At 38.1% G+C, this 23,336-nt stretch overlaps 2 protein-coding genes across 2 annotated transcripts in view; both read right to left on the bottom strand.

The window, feature by feature from the left end:
• Window positions 1-2,306, bottom strand: part of slc8a2a (solute carrier family 8 member 2a) — a 105,794-nt gene extending 103,488 nt beyond the window's left edge. The window contains exon 1 of the mRNA XM_061740662.1: window positions 2,168-2,306. The gene's annotated coding sequence lies outside the window, so the exon portion shown is untranslated. The remainder of the gene's footprint in view (window positions 1-2,167) is intronic.
• Window positions 2,307-11,982: 9,676 nt separating this feature from the next.
• Window positions 11,983-22,700, bottom strand: nccrp1 (P1, F-box associated domain containing). Its single transcript, XM_061740678.1, has 6 exons — window positions 22,415-22,700; window positions 20,313-20,393; window positions 20,016-20,112; window positions 16,724-16,819; window positions 15,135-15,270; window positions 11,983-12,356 (listed from the first exon to the last, which is right to left on the bottom strand). Exons 1-6 carry the CDS (start codon window positions 22,548-22,550, stop codon window positions 12,213-12,215), a joined length of 690 nt encoding a protein of 229 aa, XP_061596662.1. The 5' UTR covers window positions 22,551-22,700; the 3' UTR covers window positions 11,983-12,212.
• Between the last annotated feature and the right edge of the window lie 636 nt (window positions 22,701-23,336).

Below are 23,336 nucleotides of genomic sequence, written 5' to 3'. Positions count from 1 at the left end.
AACTTGATTTTTTATTTGTAACTCGAACTCACGGCTAAACCGTAAAAGGCAGACGAATAATTTTTGGTCAGAATGTAGACATAGGTGTTGGGATTCATAAAATGTGACTTTGACATGCGGGGTATGCACAACATTTAAACGGGGGGGATAAAGCGGCGCGAATACCCCACTCCGTCCCCATTGGCTGTAATGAGAGGGTGAGAGACACCGTCAACACCAGAGACGGGAGGAGGACGAGGCTCCATCACCCTCTCACCCTCTACTAACACCGTCTCCTGGACAACAGAGACACCAGAGACGAGAGGACGACATTTCTCCATCAACCTGATAAAACACTGACGTTTATCTGCTGTCAGAACTCCTGTCTCCTGCTGTCTATGGACGTCTCACCCTCTCACCCTCTCACCCTCTCACCGTCTCTTAGACACCGTCAACACCAGAGACGACATTTCTCCATCAACCTCTCCCCCTCTACTAACACCGTCTCCTGGACACCAGAGACACCAGAGACACCAGAGACACCAGAGACACCAGAGACACCAGAGACTAGAGGACGACGTTTCTCCATCAACAGATAAAACACTGACGTTTTTCTGCTGATTGAAAGTCACAGTTGAACGGAGTCACTTTATTCATTATTATTCTTCACATTTAATTCTAAAATAAAAGGATCTTTAAGGTTTGTACTAACAGTCTTCTTTAAAACTTAAATATCTGCACTATCAATGACAGTACTGTATCATATAATAATTTAATATAGTGTATAATATAATAATCTAATATAGTGTATAATATAATAATATAATATACTGTATAATATAATATAATATAATGTATAATAAAATAATATAATATACTATATAATATAATATTATAATATACTGTATAATATAATGAAATAATATATTGTATAATATAATAATCTAATATACTGTATAATAAAATAATATAATATACTGTATAATATAATAATACAATATACTGTATAATGTAATAATGTGCTGTATAATATAATGAAATAATATAATGTATAATAATATAATATACTATATAATATAATAATATAATATACTGTATAATATAATAATATATTGTATAATATAATATAATAATATACTATATAATATAATAATATAATATACTGTATAATATAATAATATATTGTATAATATAATATAATAATATACTATATAATATAATATAATAATACGCTGTATAATATAATGAAATAATATACTGTATAATAATATAATATACTATATAATATAATAATATAATATACTGTATAATATAATAATATATTGTATAATATAATATAATAATATACTATATAATATAATAATATAATATACTGTATAATATAATAATATATTGTATAATATAATATAATAATATACTATATAATATAATATAATAATATAATATACTGTATAATATAATAATACGCTGTATAATATAATGAAATAATATACTGTATAATAATATAATATACTATATAATATAATAATATAATATACTGTATAATATAATAATATATTGTATAATATAATATAATAATATACTATATAATATAATAATATAATATACTGTATAATATAATAATATATTGTATAATATAATATAATAATATACTATATAATATAATATAATAATATAATATACTGTATAATATAATAATATATTGTATAATATAATATAATAATATAATATGCTGTATAATAAAATAATATACTCTATAATATAATAATATAATGTATAAAACCCTAATCTTAACTGAACTTATCATCTCAACAACCAAATCAAAAAGCAGAATTTTTTGGAGAACAAACTATCCTTATTTTTTTTAAATTTTGCTTCTTATCTGCAGAAATGTCTAAAAAAAACATAGTCTATGTATGTTTGTTTTTTTCTTTTAGATTTTGAGCCAAATATTCTGAATGTTTATCTTGAAGCAACAGGTTTTCATCCCTTTCTATTTCTTTTCTTTGCCAAACCATTAAATTAAAGTTCCATCCGACAGAAACCAGAGAGTTTACTGAGTTTTTATTCCAAGTTCAGCTGAACTTCAGCCATATTTAACCCGGGGATCCATCACGGCCGCGACAAGTGTTTTACTCTAGAAACAGATGAATCCAGAGAGAAAACTGTGATCAGAACTTTCTCTTACCTTCAGCTTTGACTTTCAGCTCCAACAAACGCAACAAACGCAGCCATCGCGTCCAAAGAGGAAACACGAACCCACGCGTGGAGCTCAGACCCGTGAGACCCGGCAGAACCAGAACCAGACCCGGACCCGGCACGCAGGACACGCTGCTGCTGCTGCGGGACTGAAAGGTGATGGTGATGCGTTCACGGCCCGTGCTGTGTTCACGGCCCGCCGGACACGCAGCCGCGGGACTGAGAGATGCATGTGTTATTTCATGTTAAATATTTATTGTAATTGTCTTAATATTTCATGTATTAATTGTATTGTGATTTATTGTATGTATATTTATGCTTTAGGCAACAATTGTTCATGCCGATAAAGCCAATTTGAATTGAATTGAATTGCTGGTGCTGCGTTCACGGCCCGTGCTGCGTTCACTGACCCCCGGACACGCATCTGCAGTTTTTTATTTTATTTTATATATTTATTCTATTATTCTGAAGAGTTTGGGGGTCTCGAATTTAAAAAAAAAAGTAAATCTAAATATAGCCCGATAACTCTTGAGATAACCATTTATTAAAATCGTTTTGTTAACCATGTCAATTGTTACTGTGGATTTAAGAGTTTCTTTTATAAAAAACAACCACAATTCAGCTTCATGTTTTTTCAAGATGAATCACTTTGGGTAAAATAGTCATTATATATATATATATATATATATATATATATATATATATATATATATATATATATATATATATATATATATATATATATATATATATATATATATATATATATATATATATATATATATATTCATACACAGGACTGTCTCAGAAAATTTGAATATTGTAATAAAGTTCTTTATTTTCTGTAATGCAATTAAAAAAACTAAAATGTCATCCATTCTGGATTCATTACAAATCAACTGAAATATTGCAAGCCTTTTATTATTTTAATATTGCTGATCATGGCTTACAGCTTAAGAAAACTCAAATATCCTATCTCAAAAAATTAGAATATTCTGGGAATCTTAATCTTAAACTGTAAACCATAATCAGTAATAATAAAATAATAAAATGCTTGCAACATTTCAGTTGATTTGTAATGAATCCAGAATGGATGACATTTTTTTTTGTAATTGCATTACAGAAAATAAAGAACTTTATCACAATATTTTAATTTTCTGAGACAGTCCTGTATTTGTACAGTTCAAAATTACAGGATATTTTCTATTTTCACCGCTGTTATTAACGGAGATGCTGGTGATGCGTTCATGGCCCGTGCTGCGTTTAGGGCCCCCCGGACACGCCGCTGCCAGACTCTGCTGGGTTTTTTTTTTTTTTATTGAAAGACCAAATGCAAACATACAATCCTCCACCAGGGGGCGACACAGACTCAGGGAGGAAAATCAGGAAACAATGAACTACAGAAATACATTAAAAAGAGACACAAATTTAAGGCTCTGTAGCTCCAATAATGTAATAATCTCCTATAATGTAATAATTTCCTGTAATGTAATAAAATCTGCACTTAACGCAATCGAAAATGTAATAAAATCCAATAATGTAATAAATTAACCAATAATGTATTAAAATATCCTGACGGATTTTGTAATAATTGTAATTTATTTTATTTGTGAATTTATTTCCTGGAAAAAGGGGCAGATTAGATAAGATTCTTCTTCTTTCTGCTCCTTTTCATTCACAATTTAAGAACATTTGTATTTGTATTGAATTGTTTTATTTTTTGAATGAAATAAAGAATAAAATGAAAAGGAAAAATGAAATAAAATTTTTACTGATAATGTAAAACCTTATTACTTTTATCATTACTTATTGGTAATTTATTACATGGAACTCAAAGTCTGTAATTTAACCCAATATTAATTCTGGTGTTTCAAATCCAGTGTATAAAACATTCTTAGATACTAAAACACAAAATGTAGAACTCTGGACTGAAAATTAACATTTATATTACATTATCTGTGAAGTATTACATTATCAGTTTTGGAAAAAAAAGACCAATAACGTAACAAGGTTTTACATTATCGGTAAAAATGTTATTACAATATCCGTCAGGATATTTTATTACATTATTGCTGAACTTATTACAATTTTGGATTTTAGAAAGAAGAAACTTTTAGAAACATTTAGAAGAAACTGCATATGGAATTGATAGAACATCCTTCTGAAACGACACACGTAAATCATGATTATTATTATTATTATTATTATTATTATTATTATTATTATTATTATTATTATTATTATTATTATTATTATTATTATTATTATTATTATCATTATTATTATTATTATTATTATTATTATTATTATTATTATTATTATTATTATTATTATCATTATTATCATTATTATCATTATTATTATTATTATTATTATTATTATTATTATTATTATTATTATTATTATTGGATCTTGAGGAAAAAACAAATCTCACGAATCTCAAGTTTGGTCGGATCAAAAGACAAATTTAAATTCAAGTTCTGGACTCTGATGCTGCGTTCAGGGCCCGCCGGACAAGCAGACTCTGCTGTTAATAACGGAGATGCTGCGTTCAGGGACTGCTGTTAATAACAGAGATGCTGCGTTCAGGGACTGCTGTTAATAACAGATGCTGCGTTCAGGGACTGCTGTTAATAACAGAGATGCTGCATTCAGGGACTGCTGTTAATAACAGAGATGCTGCGTTCAGGGACTGCTGTTAATAACAGAGATGCTGCGTTCAGGGACTGTTAATAACAGAGATGCTGCGTTCAGGGACTGCTGTTAATAACAGAGATGCTGCGTTCAGGGGACTGCTGTTAATAACAGAGATGCTGCGTTCAGGGACTGCTGTTAATAACAGAGATGCTGCGTTCAGGGACTGCTGTTAATAACAGAGATGCTGCGTTCAGGGACTCTGTTAATAACAGAGATGCTGCGTTCAGGGACTGCTGTTAATAACGGAGATGCTGCGTTCAGGGACTCTGTTAATAACAGAGATGCTGCGTTCAGGGACTGCTGTTAATAACAGAGATGCTGCGTTCAGGGACTCTGTTAATAACGGAGATGCTGCGTTCAGGGACTCTGTTAATAACGGAGATGCTGCGTTCAGGGACTCTGTTAATAACAGAGATGCTGCGTTCAGGGACTGCTGTTAATAACAGATGCTGCGTTCAGGGACTCTGCTGTTAATAACAGAGATGCTGCGTTCAGGGACTGCTGTTAATAACGGAGATGCTGCGTTCAGGGACTGCTGTTAATAACAGAGATGCTGCGTTCAGGGACTCTGTTAATAACGGAGATGCTGCGTTCAGGGACTGCTGTTAATAACAGAGATGCTGCGTTCAGGGACTCTGTTAATAACGGAGATGCTGCGTTCAGGGACTCTGCTGTTAATAACAGAGATGCTGCGTTCAGGGACTGCTGTTAATAACGGAGATGCTGCGTTCAGGGACTGCTGTTAATAACAGAGATGCTGCGTTCAGGGACTGCTGTTAATAACAGAGATGCTGCGTTCAGGGACTCTGTTAATAACAGAGATGCTGCGTTCAGGGACTCTGCTGTTAATAACAGAGATGCTGCGTTCAGGGACTGCTGTTAATAACAGAGATGCTGCGTTCAGGGACTGCTGTTAATAACAGATATGCTGCGTTCAGGGACTCTGTTAATAACAGAGATGCTGCGTTCAGGGACTCTGTTAATAACAGAGATGCTGCGTTCAGGGACTCTGCTGTTAATAACAGAGATGCTGCGTTCAGGGACTGCTGTTAATAACAGAGATGCTGCGTTCAGGGACTGCTGTTAATAACAGATATGCTGCGTTCAGGGACTCTGTTAATAACAGAGATGCTGCGTTCAGGGACTCTGTTAATAACAGAGATGCTGCGTTCAGGGACTGCTGTTAATAACAGAGATGCTGCGTTCAGGGACTCTGTTAATAACGGAGATGCTGCGTTCAGGGACTGCTGTTAATAACAGAGATGCTGCGTTCAGGGACTGCTGTTAATAACAGAGATGCTGCGTTCAGGGACTGCTGTTAATAACAGATGCTGCGTTCAGGGACTGCTGTTAATAACAGAGATGCTGCATTCAGGGACTGCTGTTAATAACAGAGATGCTGCGTTCAGGGACTGCTGTTAATAACGGAGATGCTGCGTTCAGGGACTGCTGTTAATAACAGAGATGCTGCGTTCAGGGGACTGCTGTTAATAACAGAGATGCTGCGTTCAGGGGACTGCTGTTAATAACATAGATGCTGCGTTCAGGGACTGCTGTTAATAACAAAGATGCTGCGTTCAGGGACTGCTGTTAATAACAGAGATGCTGCGTTCAGGGACTGCTGTTAATAACAGAGATGCTGCGTTCAGGGACTGCTGTTAATAACAGAGATGCTGCGTTCAGGGACTCTGTTAATAACAGAGATGCTGCGTTCAGGGACTGCTGTTAATAACAGAGATGCTGCGTTCAGGGACTGCTGTTAATAACAGAGATGCTGCGTTCAGGGACTGCTGTTAATAACGGAGATGCTGCGTTCAGGGACTCTGTTAATAACAGAGATGCTGCGTTCAGGGACTGCTGTTAATAACAGAGATGCTGCGTTCAGGGACTCTGTTAATAACGGAGATGCTGCGTTCAGGGACTCTGTTAATAACGGAGATGCTGCGTTCAGGGACTCTGTTAATAACGGAGATGCTGCGTTCAGGGACTGCTGTTAATAACAGAGATGCTGCGTTCAGGGACTGCTGTTAATAACAGATGCTGCGTTCAGGGACTCTGCTGTTAATAACAGAGATGCTGCGTTCAGGGACTGCTGTTAATAACAGAGATGCTGCGTTCAGGGACTCTGTTAATAACAGAGATGCTGCGTTCAGGGACTGCTGTTAATAACAGATATGCTGCGTTCAGGGACTGCTGTTAATAACGGAGATGCTGCGTTCAGGGACTCTGTTAATAACGGAGATGCTGCGTTCAGGGACTGCTGTTAATAACAGAGATGCTGCGTTCAGGGACTGCTGTTAATAACAGAGATGCTGCGTTCAGGGACTGCTGTTAATAACAGAGATGCTGCGTTCAGGGACTGCTGTTAATAACAGAGATGCTGCGTTCAGGGACTGCTGTTAATAACAGAGATGCTGCGTTCAGGGACTGCTGTTAATAACAGAGATGCTGCGTTCAGGGACTGCTGTTAATAACAGAGATGGTGCGTTCAGGGACTGCTGTTAATAACAGAGATGCTGCGTTCAGGGACTCTGTTAATAACAGAGATGCTGCGTTCAGGGACTGCTGTTAATAACAGATATGCTGCGTTCAGGGACTCTGTTAATAACGGAGATGCTGCGTTCAGGGACTGCTGTTAATAACAGAGATGCTGCGTTCAGGGACTGCTGTTAATAACAGAGATGCTGCGTTCAGGGACTCTGTTAATAACGGAGATGCTGCGTTCAGGGACTGCTGTTAATAACAGAGATGCTGCGTTCAGGGACTCTGCTGTTAATAACAGAGATGCTGCGTTCAGGGACTGCTGTTAATAACGGAGATGCTGCGTTCAGGGACTGCTGTTAATAACAGAGATGCTGCGTTCAGGGACTGCTGTTAATAACAGAGATGCTGCGTTCAGGGACTCTGCTGTTAATAACAGATGCTGCGTTCAGGGACTCTGTTAATAACAGAGATGCTGCGTTCAGGGACTCTGTTAATAACAGATATGCTGCGTTCAGGGACTCTGTTAATAACAGAGATGCTGCGTTCAGGGACTGCTGTTAATAACGGAGATGCTGCGTTCAGGGACTGCTGTTAATAACAGAGATGCTGCGTTCAGGGACTGCTGTTAATAACAGAGATGCTGCGTTCAGGGACTGCTGTTAATAACAGAGATGCTGCATTCAGGGACTGCTGTTAATAACAGAGATGCTGCGTTCAGGGACTCTGCTGTTAATAACGGAGATGCTGCGTTCAGGGACTGCTGTTAATAACGGAGATGCTGCGTTCAGGGACTGCTGTTAATAACAGAGATGCTGCGTTCAGGGACTGCTGTTAATAACAGAGATGCTGCGTTCAGGGACTGCTGTTAATAACAGAGATGCTGCGTTCAGGGACTGCTGTTAATAACAGAGATGCTGCGTTCAGGGACTGCTGTTAATAACAGAGATGCTGCGTTCAGGGACTCTGTTAATAACAGAGATGCTGCGTTCAGGGACTGCTGTTAATAACAGAGATGCTGCGTTCAGGGACTGCTGTTAATAACAGAGATGCTGCGTTCAGGGACTGCTGTTAATAACAGAGATGCTGCGTTCAGGGACTGCTGTTAATAACGGAGATGCTGCGTTCAGGGACTGCTGTTAATAACAGAGATGCTGCGTTCAGGGACTCTGCTGTTAATAACAGAGATGCTGCGTTCAGGGACTGCTGTTAATAACGGAGATGCTGCGTTCAGGGACTGCTGTTAATAACGGAGATGCTGCGTTCAGGGACTGCTGTTAATAACAGAGATGCTGCGTTCAGGGACTCTGTTAATAACAGAGATGCTGCGTTCAGGGACTGCTGTTAATAACGGAGATGCTGCGTTCAGGGACTGCTGTTAATAACGGAGATGCTGCGTTCAGGGACTGCTGTTAATAACAGAGATGCTGCGTTCAGGGACTCTGTTAATAACAGAGATGCTGCGTTCAGGGACTGCTGTTAATAACAGAGATGCTGCGTTCAGGGACTGCTGTTAATAACAGAGATGCTGCGTTCAGGGACTCTGTTAATAACGGAGATGCTGCGTTCAGGGACTGCTGTTAATAACGGAGATGCTGCGTTCAGGGACTCTGTTAATAACGGAGATGCTGCGTTCAGGGACTGCTGTTAATAACAGAGATGCTGCGTTCAGGGACTGCTGTTAATAACAGAGATGCTGCGTTCAGGGACTGCTGTTAATAACGGAGATGCTGCGTTCAGGGACTCTGTTAATAACAGAGATGCTGCGTTCAGGGACTGCTGTTAATAACGGAGATGCTGCATTCAGGGACTCTGTTAATAACAGAGATGCTGCGTTCAGGGACTGCTGTTAATAACGGAGATGCTGCGTTCAGGGACTGCTGTTAATAACAGAGATGCTGCGTTCAGGGACTGCTGTTAATAACAGAGATGCTGCGTTCAGGGACTCTGCTGTTAATAACAGAGATGCTGCGTTCAGGGTCTGCTGTTAATAACAGAGATGCTGCGTTCAGGGACTACTGTTAATAACAGAGATGCTGCGTTCAGGGACTCTGTTAATAACAGAGATGCTGCGTTCAGGGACTGCTGTTAATAACGGAGATGCTGCATTCAGGGACTCTGTTAATAACAGAGATGCTGCGTTCAGGGACTGCTGTTAATAACGGAGATGCTGCGTTCAGGGACTGCTGTTAATAACAGAGATGCTGCGTTCAGGGACTGCTGTTAATAACAGAGATGCTGCGTTCAGGGACTCTGCTGTTAATAACAGAGATGCTGCGTTCAGGGACTGCTGTTAATAACGGAGATGCTGCGTTCAGGGACTGCTGTTAATAACAGAGATGCTGCGTTCAGGGACTGCTGTTAATAACAGAGATGCTGCGTTCAGGGACTGCTGTTAATAACAGAGATGCTGCGTTCAGGGACTGCTGTTAATAACAGAGATGCTGCGTTCAGGGACTGCTGTTAATAACAGAGATGCTGCGTTCAGGGACTGCTGTTAATAACAGAGATGCTGCGTTCAGGGACTGCTGTTAATAACAGAGATGCTGCGTTCAGGGACTCTGCTGTTAATAACAGAGATGCTGCGTTCAGGGACTGCTGTTAATAACAGAGATGCTGCGTTCAGGGACTGCTGTTAATAACAGAGATGCTGCGTTCAGGGACTCTGTTAATAACAGAGATGCTGCGTTCAGGGACTGCTGTTAATAACAGAGATGCTGCGTTCAGGGACTGCTGTTAATAACAGAGATGCTGCGTTCAGGGACTCTGCTGTTAATAACAGATGCTGCGTTCAGGGACTCTGCTGTTAATAACAGAGATGCTGCGTTCAGGGACTGCTGTTAATAACAGAGATGCTGCGTTCAGGGACTGCTGTTAATAACAGAGATGCTGCGTTCAGGGACTGCTGTTAATAACGGAGATGCTGCGTTCAGGGACTGCTGTTAATAACAGAGATGCTGCGTTCAGGGACTGCTGTTAATAACGGAGATGCTGCGTTCAGGGACTGCTGTTAATAACAGAGATGCTGCGTTCAGGGACTGCTGTTAATAACAGAGATGCTGCGTTCAGGGACTGCTGTTAATAACAGAGATGCTGCGTTCAGGGACTGCTGTTAATAACAGAGATGCTGCGTTCAGGGACTGCTGTTAATAACAGATGCTGCGTTCAGGGACTGCTGTTAATAACAAAAATGCTGCGTTCAGGGACTCTGCTGTTAATAACAGAGATGCTGCGTTCAGGGACTGCTGTTAATAACAGAGATGCTGCGTTCAGGGACTGCTGTTAATAACAAAAATGCTGCGTTCAGGGACTCTGCTGTTAATAACAGAGATGCTGCGTTCAGGGACTGCTGTTAATAACAGAGATGCTGCGTTCAGGGACTCTGCTGTCTTAACTCTTTTCTTATCATTTTATTTCATTTTATTTGTTATTTACTGTTTAATTGTGTCTTGATGTAAATAACTTTAATGACCTTGTGTTTAATATGTTTTAACTTGGATTATTTTCTTTAGAACTGATAAAATTTTGAAAGAATCAACAGTGAAACAGGAAGAGCTGCAGGTTTTTATTATTTTATTATTTTATTATTTTATTATTGCACCACATCAGTAAAGAGTTAATTCAGCCGCTTCATTTGAAAAAATAAATGAAAAACAAATGGAAAATGACTTCAAAACGGTTAAATCAGCCGCTGCAATCGTAGCAAAATACAGAGAATAAAATACAGAGAATAAAATACAGAGAATAAAATACAGAGAATAAAATACAAGGAAAGACGGATCTTTAATGTTCCTTCAGGTTCCAGTTTAGAAACAGATATTAGTTAATTACTGGTAAAGTTAACAGTTTAACAGATATTAGTTAATCACTGGTAAAGTTAACAGTTTATCAGATATTAGTTAATCACTGGTAAAGTTAACAGTTTAACAGATATTAGTTAATCACTGGTAAAGTTAACAGTTTATCAGATATTAGTTAATTACTGGTAAAGTTAACAGTTTAACAGATATTAGTTAATCACTGGTAAAGTTAACAGTTTAACAGATATTAGTTAATCACTGGTAAAGTTAACAGTTTATCAGATATTAGTTAATTACTGGTAAAGTTAACAGTTTAACAGATATTAGTTAATTACTGGTAAAGTTAACAGTTTAACAGATATTAGTTAATCACTGGTAAAGTTAACAGTTTAACAGATATTAGTTAATCACTGGTAAAGTTAACAGTTTAACAGATATTAGTTAATTACTGGTAAAGTTAACAGTTTAACAGATATTAGTTAATTACTGGTAAAGTTAACAGTTTAACAGATATTAGTTAATCACTGGTAAAGTTAACAGTTTAACAGATATTAGTTAATCACTGGTAAAGTTAACAGTTTAACAGATAATAGTTAATTACCTGTAGTTTAACAGCGTTAACAAACACGTCTGTATTACGAGCTGGTTTATAAACTGGTTTAAACTGGTTTTAACTGGTTTATAAACTGGTTTTAACTGGTTTATAAACTGGTTTTAACTGGTTTATAAACTGGTTTTAACTGGTTTATAAACTGGTTTTAACTGGTTTTAACTGGTTTATAAACTGGTTTTAACTGGTTTATAAACTGGTTTTAACTGGTTTATAAACTGGTTTTAACTGGTTTATAAACTGGTTTTAACCGGTTTATAAACTGGTTTTAACTGGTTTTAACTGGTTTATAAACTGGTTTTAACTGGTTTTAACTGGTTTTAACTGGTTTTAACTGGTTTGTAAACTGGTTTTAACTGGTTTTAACTGGTTTATAAACTGGTTTTAACTGGTTTTAACTGGTTTTAACTGGTTTATAAACTGGTTTTAACTGGTTTTAACTGGTTTTAACTGGTTTTAACCGGCTTCACGACCACCGAGCTGCCTGTAAACTGCGTGGGGAAGAAGTCGTTGAGGAAACTGTTCTTCAGTCGGTGGATGAAGTGGACGAATCTGACGCCGGGTCCGTAACCGGAGAACACGTGGGAAACCTGCAGGAGAAACAGGTGAAAACAGGTGAAAACTGGTGAAAACAGGTGAAAACCGGTAAAAACCGGTAAAAACAGGTAAAAACAGATAAAAACAGGTGAAAACAGGTAAAAACAGGTGAAAACCGGTAAAAACAGGTGAAAACAGGTAAAAACAGGTAAAAACTGGTAAAAAAAAACAGGTAAAAACAGGTGAAAACCGGTAAAAACCTGGACATTTGCAGAAGAAACCTAATATGTACTAGTAGGTACTAGTAACTGGTAGTATGTACTAGTAGAAGCTAGTATCAGAAACAGAATCAGAAAAGGCTTTATTGCCAGGTCAGACATAAATCAGAAGAGAGAACTTGACTCCGGTTCACACCGATGGCTCCATTAATACAGACGCCATTTTTAAAGGAAGGATGACACTGGGATGGAGGAGGAGGAGGGAAAGAAAGGATCTTCACACTGTGTATTAAATACCTAGTATCAAGGTGCAAAAAAACACCTCAGCACAGAAAAGCAACAAACACACAACAAAACAACATCATAAGCTAATGGGTATACGATATGGGCAGGTCGGGGGGGGGGGGGTGGGGGGACCCGGCACAGGTCCTCCAAGTGAGGGCCGCGGCCATTGCAGCTGGCGCTCCAACCCGAAGACTGTGTCAGGAGGGGCTGCTGATAAGAGGGGGGTGCCAGGAAGGCGTTGGATACGGGGAGAGGGGGGTGTGTCAGTGTGTGTGTGAGAGTCTGTGACGCGATAAGTCCGAGAACCTTCGCCCAGAGTGCAGACAGTTCTGGGAGGGGGATCCTCAGGTGTTTGTGAGAGAGGGGGAGGGTTGAGTTGGGTGCAGAGCGTCATGTTTACATTCCTCCAGGGAGATTGTGACGAAGAGGCCTGCCAAGCCGCTCCGTCAAGGCCAAATCTAATCAACAATTTGCAGGCAGCTCAGTAATTTTCCGTCTGCCTTTCAGTCTTCTGGTTCCTCAATACGAATTTGTGATCAATCAATTCCGGCCAAGCTGAGCTCCCAGCTTCTCCATGTTGTTATCCATCTTGTTGATGAGCTCAAAGACCCCCGCCAGCCTGCGGTTCTGCTCGAGAATCGCATCCAGCTTACGGGCCTGCTCCCCCAGCGTAAATGTCAGAGCGCTGATCACTTTGCTTGATCCATCTGCCACGTCCGGCAGCCTGGAAAAGTGGCTAAAGGAGGCCGCCGACGACTTACGCATTTGTCGATACATCAGGAAACCCCCACCTCCCATCAAGGAGATAATCAGGAGAAATCCTGCCATCATAAATCCAAATATGTAGGCATCTTCTGCATCCTCGATTGACAATATTGCCATACTCAACGGCTTCCACGCCTTGTACGCGTCCATTGTGTATCCAGCAAAAAATGTCCCATCGCGGCAGGAGGGCTCCCTTACCCCCTGACTTCTTGTTGCAAACATTTTGGTCAATTCTGCTGAGAGACCAGTTAATCAATTCCATGATTGTAGAGTTTGGGAGGAGTGAAAAGGAGAGACTCTGAAGACGAGACAGGACAAAAGCAGCAGCAGATAAGGAGGGAGAGGAGCAGAAAAAGTGTCCGCCTTCAACGAGAGCCGGAAGAAGAGTATGTACTAGTATGTACTAGTATGTACTAGTATGTACTAGTATGAGCTAGTATGTACTAGCATGTACTAGTAGGTGCTAGTATGTACTAGTAGGTGTTAGTATGTACTAGTATGTACTACTAGGTGTTAGTATGTACTAAGTAGTATGTACTAGTAGGTGCTAGTATGTACTAGTAGGTGCTAGTATGTACTAGTAGGTGCTAGTATGTACTAGTAGGTGTTAGTATGTACTAGTATGCACTAGTATGCACTAGTAGGAGCTAGTATGTACTAAGTAGTATGTACTAGTAGGTGCTAGTATGTACTAGTATGTACTACTAGGTGTTAATATGTACTAAGTAGTATGTACTAGTAGGTGCTAGTATGTACTAGTATGTACTACTAGGTGTTAGTATGTACTAAGTAGTATGTACTAGTAGGTGCTAGTATGTACTAGTAGGTGCTAGTATGTACTAGTAGGAGCTAGTATGTACTAGTAGGAGCTAGTATGTACTAGTAGGAGCTAGTATGTACTAGTATGCACTAGTATGTACTAGTAGGAGCTAGTATGTACTAGTAGGTGCTAGTATGTACTAGTAGGTGCTAGTATGTAGTAGTAGGTGCTAGTATGTACTAGTAGGAGCTAGTATGTACTAGTAGGTGCTAGTATGTACTAGTAGGTGCTAGTATGTACTAGTAGGTGCTAGTATGTACTAGTATGTACTAGTATGTACTACTAGGTGTTAGTATGTACTAAGTAGTATGTACTAGTAGGTGCTAGTATGTACTAGTAGGAGCTAGTATGTACTAGCATGCACTAGTATGTACTACTAGGTGTTAGTATGTACTAAGTAGTATGTACTAGTAGGAGCTAGTATGTACTAGTAGGAGCTAGTATGTACTAGTAGGTGCTAGTATGTACTAGTATGTACTAGTATGTACTACTAGGTGTTAGTATGTACTAAGTAGTATGTACTAGTAGGTGCTAGTATGTACTAGTAGGAGCTAGTATGTACTAGTAGGAGCTAGTATGTACTAGTATGTACTAGTATGTACTAGTAGGAACTAGTATGTACTAGGTAGTATGTACTAGTAGGAGCTAGTATGTACTAGGTAGTATGTACTAGTAGGTGTTAGTATGTACTAGTATGTACTAGTATGTACTAGTACGTGTTAGTATGTACTAGTATAACTCACCTCCTTCCAGGTGTGAGAGTAATTCTCCAGATCCTCCGTTGGTTTAATCGTGTGTTCAGAAATAACAGTTTTGTCTGAACTGAGAAGTTTCACCTGCAGCTGGTAAATGTTCTGGTGCAGCTGGCTCTCCTCGTACCTGCAGAATAATTAATAATAATCATTATTATAATCATTATAATCACACCAAACACCAAACACAGCTGGTAAATGTTCTGGTGCAGCTGGCTCTCCTCGTACCTGCAGAAATATTAATAATAATCATTATTAATAATCATTATTATCACACCAAACACAGCTGGTAAATGTTCTGGTGCAGCTGGGTCTCCTCGTACCTGCACAAAATAATAATTATTATTATCACACCAAACACCAAACACAGCTGGTAAATGTTCTGGTGCAGCTGGCTCTCCTCATACCTGCAGAAATATTAATAATGATTATTAATAATCATTATTATCACATCAAACACAGCTGGTAAATGTTCTGGTGCAGCTGGCTCTCCTCATACCTGCAGAAATATTAATAATAATCATTATTAATAATGTTATTATCACACCAAACACAGCTGGCTCTCCTCATACCTGCACAAAATAATAATTATTATTATCACACCAAACACTAAACACAGCTGGTAAATGTTCTGGTGCAGCTGGCTCTCCTCGTACCTGTACAAAACATTAATAATTATTAAAAATCATTATTATTATCACACCAAACACCAAACACAGCTGACTCTCCTCATACCTGCAGAAAACATTATTAATAATATTATTAATAATGTTATTATCACACCAAACACAGCTGGTAAATGTTCTGGTGCAGCTGGCTCTCCTCGTACCTGCAGAAATATTATTAATAATCATTATTAATAATCATTATTATCACACCAAACACAGCTGGTAAATGTTCTGGTGCAGCTGACTCTCCTCATACCTGAACAAAACATTAATAATTATTATTGTCACCTCATACCTGCAGGAAAACATTATTAATAATTATTATTGTCACCTCATACCTGCAGAAACATTATTAATAATTATTATTATCACCTCATACCTGCAGAAACATTATTAATAATTATTATTATCACCTCGTACCTGCAGAAACATTATTAATAATTATTATTATCACACCAAACACCAAACACAGCTGACTCTCCTCGTACCTGCAGAAACATTATTAATAATAATTATTAACCTGCTGGTAAAAACACGTATCCAGAACTATAAACACCCACCAGTCCTGCTTTAACCAGGTTAGTTACTTGTAGTTACCGGTAGTTAACTACTAAAACACCCACCAGTCCTGCTTTAACCAGGTTAGTTACTTGTAGTTACCGGTAGTTAACTACTAAAACACCCACCAGTCCTGCTTTAACCAGGTTAGTTACTTGTAGTTACCGGTAGTTAACTACTAAAACACCCACCAGTCCTGCTTTAACCAGGTTAGTTACTTGTAGTTACCGGTAGTTAACTACTAAAACACCCACCAGTCCGGCTTTAACCAGGTTAGTTACCAACGTGAACCTGCTGGTAGAAACACGTATCCAGAACTATAACATATATAGTTATATATACTTTAACACCCACCAGTCCTGGACGTGGATTTCCGGCTGAAACTCGTCCAGAAGTTTCTCCCAAAGACCTTGGGCCTTCAGGTCCACGATCTGCTCCAGCGAGAACCAGCTGAGGACGAGAACATTAAATATAAATCTGCTGTAGTTACAGTGAAAACCAAGGTAGATTACATTATATTATACATCATTTGAACATTGTCACTTTTTGGTCACAGACTCCTAAATATCTCAATAATAATAATGTCCTTTATTGTTCAGATATTCATCCATATAACACTCTAGGGGAGTGGTGGATTCTGTTCCCTCAGTCTGACTCTATGCAGATGATATTACCGTATTGTCCTGAATATAAGACAGTGTTTTTTACATTGAAATCAGACTGAAAAAGTGGGGGTCGTCTTACATTCGGGGTCTAGACGTTATACCCATTTACACCGCTAGATGGCGCCAGATATCTTTAAAGTGAATGCTGAACTTAAAGCAACACTACGTAACTTTTCCACCTTAATATCATATTTCATCATCATCATTGTGATGGTACATCAACTTCCAACAGGTTTAATGTTTAATTAATGTTTAGTTAAGGTTTAATTAAGGTTTAATGAACCTCTGTCCTGGTCTGAGGGGTCTGTATCGCCTTCACTGGCACTATGTAACTTTGAGGAGCATGGTAGGAACCCTGCCACACTAAAAAACTACAAATCGTTACGACTTTGACTGCTTTACGGCATACGTCACTTCCCCCTCCTTCCCGATTCGCAGTCGAGACGAAAATGGGCGGGGCGTGGAGCGCAGCTCCGCAGAAGCTGTTGCTGTGTTGCGGCTGCAGCAGCTCCACACAACAGACCAGGGAAAAGATCCTAATGGTTTAACTTTTCAACGGTTTCCTGCTCGGAGGCAGAACCACGGAGACCAAGTATCTGATATAACAAAGTAAAAGAGTGAAAGAGTCGTCGGCTCGCTTTGGATCGCGGCTGTAACGACCAAACACACAGTAAAGCCTGAATTATGGTTCTGCGTTAAATCGACGCAGACCTACGGCGTAGGGTACGTGGCGACACGCAACGTACCCTACGCCGTAGGCTCTGCGTCGATTTAACGCAGAACCATAAACAGCCTTAAACCAAAAAACACTCACACAGACCGGGTCGGATCAAAACACGGGTTTTATTCCCCACTTCTCCAGCTAAACGCAGTTGCTGGCCAGCTCTCTGCGGTGCAATTAACCCCAATCTTCAGATAAAACTAGTTTGTTGAGGAAAAAATATTAACTCTATTTGTAGCTGCAGAGGAAAAAAATAATCTCACGAGGAAAACAAAAATATTGCTCATGCCTCGGAGCCTCTTCAGCATAATATAGCAGTCAAAAAAAAGAAAAGAGAAGTAAGAGGGATACAAAACATGTACTGTATGTTTTACTATTATACTAATTTATTGAAACACATGGCTCTTCAGTAGGGATTAATCATTATTATAATTAATAATAATTAATAATCATTATTTTCTCCATAGACCGCTCCCTGGCTTCCTTGTTTACGGTCCCGGTAAATTCCAGTTCCTTTCCAGCAGTTTAACATCTTTTTTTTTGCGTCCGTCTGTTCACTTGGTGAAACAGAAAAGCGTCCCGTCTCCTCTCATCAAAACAAATGCAGCGACGGGACAGGATCTTTCCGGCAGTACGCGCTGGTGCATCATGGGAAACGTAGTGTTCTTTCTGGTAAAACACTACCGCTTTTGTCCAAAAGATGCCGCCAAACTCAGAAAAGCTGAAAGTTACGTTGTGCTGCTTTAACTCCCCAGGTCAAAGCAAACCCCTGTCACGAAGAAGAAAAATAAAAAATAGTATAAGAAAGAAAAGAGAAGAAAATAAGAGAAGAGATAACAGAAAGTGGAGAAACATAGCCAGTTATGATGCAAACTTCAAGATAATAATTTCAATGAGGCAAAATAACAGGCTTTTTTTCTCGAATATTTTGTTATAATCATTTGTTTCAGATGTACTGTCATTATTTTCTGTATAAAAATTGCATTTGGTGTTCAAAAAGTCTTTTTTCAAACTTGAGTCTTGAAAAAGAGGATCGTCTTATAATCAGGGACAATACGGTAAATATGATTTGTATAAAGTTTTTCTTTATTTCTTAATTGTAATTTTATTTTTATTTTTTAAATGTACTTGAATTGAGATTGTATGTTTGATTTTGTATTTCATTCTCTGGATCCCAGGAAGACTAGCGTTGGTTTTGGCGTCAACTAATGGGGATCCTTTTAAATTAACTAATAAACTTTTGCAACAGAGAGTCATGTGACTGAAGCTGCAGCAGGATCTTGCTGCAGCATCGTTGCCTCACAGGTCGGAGTTACAGACTGGAGATTTTGCAACACGACTTCCAGCAGCAAAGAGATGAAGGAACGAAGGACAACATATATATATATATATATATATATATATATATATATATATATATATATATATATATATATATATATATATATATATATATATATATACGTATATATACCATGAACTGGTTCCCAGCAGGATTGGGGATTGGCTGAAGTCAAAAGGTCAGGGTTCAGATTTCTACATTTTACAGGTTAAAGTATATGAAGACTTTAGTGACTGAGTCATGTGACCAGTTCTGGCTGAATGAGTCAGCAGCTGAGCTCTGGTTGCCCCGGCAACAAGAACCTCGACTTCAGAACCTTCCGGTTTGGCTGTGAGAAAAACCCAGATTTTGGCTTCTGATAAGGTCTCAAATAACTCAGATTTGTGATAAAACCGTAGCTCGTAGCAGAAAAACAAAAACATTGTAAGAGACATAGAACCCGGCAGATTCTGACAATCTTAATTTTATTCAGATATTCCTTAAAATGAGTGAGTAAGCTCAGTGCGAAGACGGAGTGAGATTCTTTTGAAGAAAACTTTTGATGACATTACAGTCAATGGAGACTGAGGCAGGTATCCGCGCTGCTATAGCCCCCCCCCCCCCCCCCGTTTAAATTTTGTGCATACTCCGCCTGTCAAAGTCACATTTTATGAATCCCAACACCTATGTCTACATTCTGACCAAAAATTATTTGTCTCCTTTTTACGGTTTGGCCGTGAGCTCGAGTTACAAATAAAAATTCTGGTTATTTTTTGCTGTTTTCTCACACTCTATCACATGAATTCCGCACTCTAGATTTGACAAAAAAGTGATTTCCAGTCCTCGCTTGAGTGCTCATATCTTGAAAACTGTACATCTTAGGAAAAGACTGTTTGGGGTTTGGAGAGAAAAGAGAAGTTTGAATGCTCTGGAACAGACCTGAACTGAGGTAATCCACAGATTACGGCTCCGGCGGGGATTCCGCTGGCGTCGTAGGGAAGAACTTCCACCGCCGTCGTCCAGTTACTGAAATCACCTGGAATAAATACATTACAGCTGCTGAAATCACCTGAAATAAATAAATTACAGCCGCTGAAATCACCTGAAATAAATAAATGACAGCTGCTGAAATCACCTGAAATAAATACATTACAGCTGCTGAAATCACCTGAGGATAAATTACGGTAACAAAACTTCCTGATTTAGTTGTAAATCCAAACTTCAGATTCCTCTCACCTTCAGGCTGGAATCTGGCCGGTCCTCCTCCGGGAACTTCAGGAAGTTCTGGTTCTGGTGGAGGAACGTCTTTATTCAGCCCTGGAGGAGAGAAACGAGAAACTTTAAACCTGGAGCAACAAATAATACACTACCGTCTTTATTCAGCCCTGGGGGAGACAAACTTTACACTTTAAACTTTAAACTTTAAACTTTAAACTTTAAACTTTAAACTTTAAACTTTATTCAGCCCTGGGGGAGACAAACTTTAAACTATAAAACTTTAAACTTTAAACTTTAAACTTTAAACCTGGAGCTACAAATAATCCGCTACCAGACTTTATTCAACCCTGTTGGGAAGAGAAACCGCCGTGACTTCATTTTCATTTTATTCTTTATTTCGTTCAAAAAATAAAACAAACAATTCAATACAAATACAAATACAATTGTTCATAAATTGTGAATGAAAAGGGAGCAGAAAGAAGAAGAATCTTATCTAATCTGCCCCTTTTTCCAGGAAATAAATTCAAAAATAACATACATTACATTTTTTAATCCCAGTTAGAGAATCTATTCGTTCCTACAGAGTTACCGGTGTAGAAACAGGAGTTACTGATTAACGACGTCAGACACGCCCAGGATTTAAAAGTATATAGTTATTATAGTTTAGATAACGACGTCAGACACGCCCAGGATAAAAACCATAAAGACTTTAGTATCAGCTCGTTTGCTTTACTGTTTCTATCTTTGTCTTGAACTTTAATCCCTGAAGAAAAAACCGAGGAGACGTTGTGTTGTAACGATGTGTCATCTGTCCTGTTTCCCATCACGCCCTTCACACCCGTTTAATAGTGTTGAGAAAAGTTACAGCCTAAAGTCTATTAGGTAAATCCCAAAAACTCAACCAGAATGATTTATTTTAGTGATAAAATCCCTCTCAACATGTGACGGCTCACACTTTCCCATTTAGCTTAGCGATAAAAGAAGTTAAAAGAAGAAGTATTTCTTTTAAAGGTCCAGCTGTGGAACAGTGTTGATCTCAAATTTAAGCAATAAACTTCCTTTATGTTCAAAAAATCATTATGTGCATTTATATTTGGGAGTTATGGCTGTAATTGAAAAAAGGGGAAAAGAGATAAGTATGTGTATTTATATGCATCTATGTGTGTACATGTATGTATGCAAGTATGTACAGTATATGTATATAAATTATACAGGACTGTCTCAGAAAATTAGAATACTGTGATTTTCTGTAATGCAATTAAAAAAACAGAAATGTCATACATTCTGGATTCATTACAAATCAACTGAAATATTGCAAACCTTTTATTATTTTAATATTGCTGATCATGGTTTACAGTTTAAGAAAACTCAAATATCCTATCTCAAAAAATTAGAATATTCTGGGAATTTTAATCTTAACTTAAACTTAATCATCTTAAAAGATCAGTTATTATATATATATATATATATATATATATATATATATATATATATATATATATATATATATATATATATATATATATATATATATATATATATATTACTAGTTTGAATCTAAACCTGGATCAGTCAAACTGAATGAATCATCAGAAATAAGTGATTCCAGAGGAAAGTTTTACCTAAAGGTGACGGGTTCTTGAGCAGGTTAAAGTTTAATTAAAGGTTATTTTATTACCTAAAGGTGAGGGGTTTTTCAGCAGGTTAAAGTTGAATTAAGTACCTATAATTGAATACCTAAAGGAGAAGGGTTTTTCAGCAGGTTAAAGTTATATTAAAGGTTAATTACCTAAAGGAGACGGGTTTTTGATCAGGTTCCTCCCCAGCGGAGCGGCTTCATGAACGGGTTTCCAGGTTATAGTTATATTAAAGTTAATTACCCAGAGGTGAGGGGGTTTTACAGCAGGTTATATTTTATTTAAAGTTGAATTACCTAAAGGTGAGGGGTTCTTGATCAGGTTCCTCCCCAGCGGAGCGGCTTCATGAACTTTCCTCCAGGTTAAAGTTTAATTAAAGTATATTTTTTTTACCCAGAGGTGAGGGGTTCTTCAGCAGGTTAAGGTGTATTTAATTACCCAGGGGTGAGGGGTTCTTCAGCAGGTTAAGGTGTATTTAATTACCCAGGGGTGAGGGGTTCTTGATCAGGTTCCTCCCCAGCGGAGCGGCTTCATGGACGGATTTCCAGTCCAGATCTTCGGGCATCGGAGCTCCGTGGATCCCCCAGTCCGACTCGCAGCGCTGCTTCCAGGACGACATGGTTCTGGAAACTTTGGTAGGATCCCCAGGAACCAGGATGATCTGCAGGACCAGAGTGATCCCCACTGATCTGAACCAGACTAGTTCCAGAGTAGTTCCTGATCTAACCCTAACCCTACCTACCTAGTGAGTAGTTCCACACTAGTTCCTGTTTCAGCTCCGCCACTCCCCGCTGTTGCAATGAAGGAGTGACGCTGCTTAAAGCTGCAGCAGCAGCTGCTAATAATACTACTACTACTAATAATAATTATAACTATAATATTATTATTAATAATAATAAAACCCCGCTGTTGCAGGAGGAGTGACGCTGCAGAGTCTTAAAGCTGCAGCAGCAGCTGATAATACTACTAGTACTACTGATATTACTACTGATAATAATAACAACATTATTATTATTAATAATAATAACAATAATTATAATAACAACTCCCCGCTGTTGCAATGAAGGAGTGACGCTGCTTAAAGCTGCAGCAGCAGCTGGTAATACTACTACTACTAATAATAATAATAATAACTATAATATTATTATTAATAATAATAAAACCCCGCTGTTACAATGAAGGAGTGACGCCGCAGAGTCTTAAAGCTGCAGCAGCAGCTGATAATACTACTAGTACTACTGATATTACTACTGATAATAATAACAACATTATTATTATTAATAATAATAACAATAATTATAATAACAACTCCCCGCTGTTGCAATGAGAAGGAGTGACGCTGACCCGGTGTTGTGATTTCCTGCCAGAATCTGATTTCTCCCTGAAAATGGGTCTTTTTACCTGC

This window comes from Cololabis saira, chromosome 14, assembly GCF_033807715.1.
Source record: "Cololabis saira isolate AMF1-May2022 chromosome 14, fColSai1.1, whole genome shotgun sequence".
NCBI lineage: Eukaryota > Metazoa > Chordata > Actinopteri > Beloniformes > Belonidae > Cololabis > Cololabis saira.
The sequence above is the reverse complement of the archived record's forward strand: the minus strand, read 5'-3'. Positions and strand labels throughout refer to the sequence as shown.

Excerpts from the sequence above, each read along its gene's own strand:
- nccrp1 (XM_061740678.1), bottom strand. The coding sequence starts at position 22,550 with ATGTCGTCCTGGAAGCAGCGCTGCGAGTCGGACTGGGGGATCCACGGA. Across the intron at positions 16,820-20,015 it reads TGTGGATTACCTCAGTTCAG|CTGGTTCTCGCTGGAGCAGA; the intron begins GTCTGTTCCAGA and ends TCTCGTCCTCAG. Across the intron at positions 12,357-15,134 it reads ACTCTCACACCTGGAAGGAG|GTTTCCCACGTGTTCTCCGG; the intron begins GTGAGTTATACT and ends TTTCTCCTGCAG.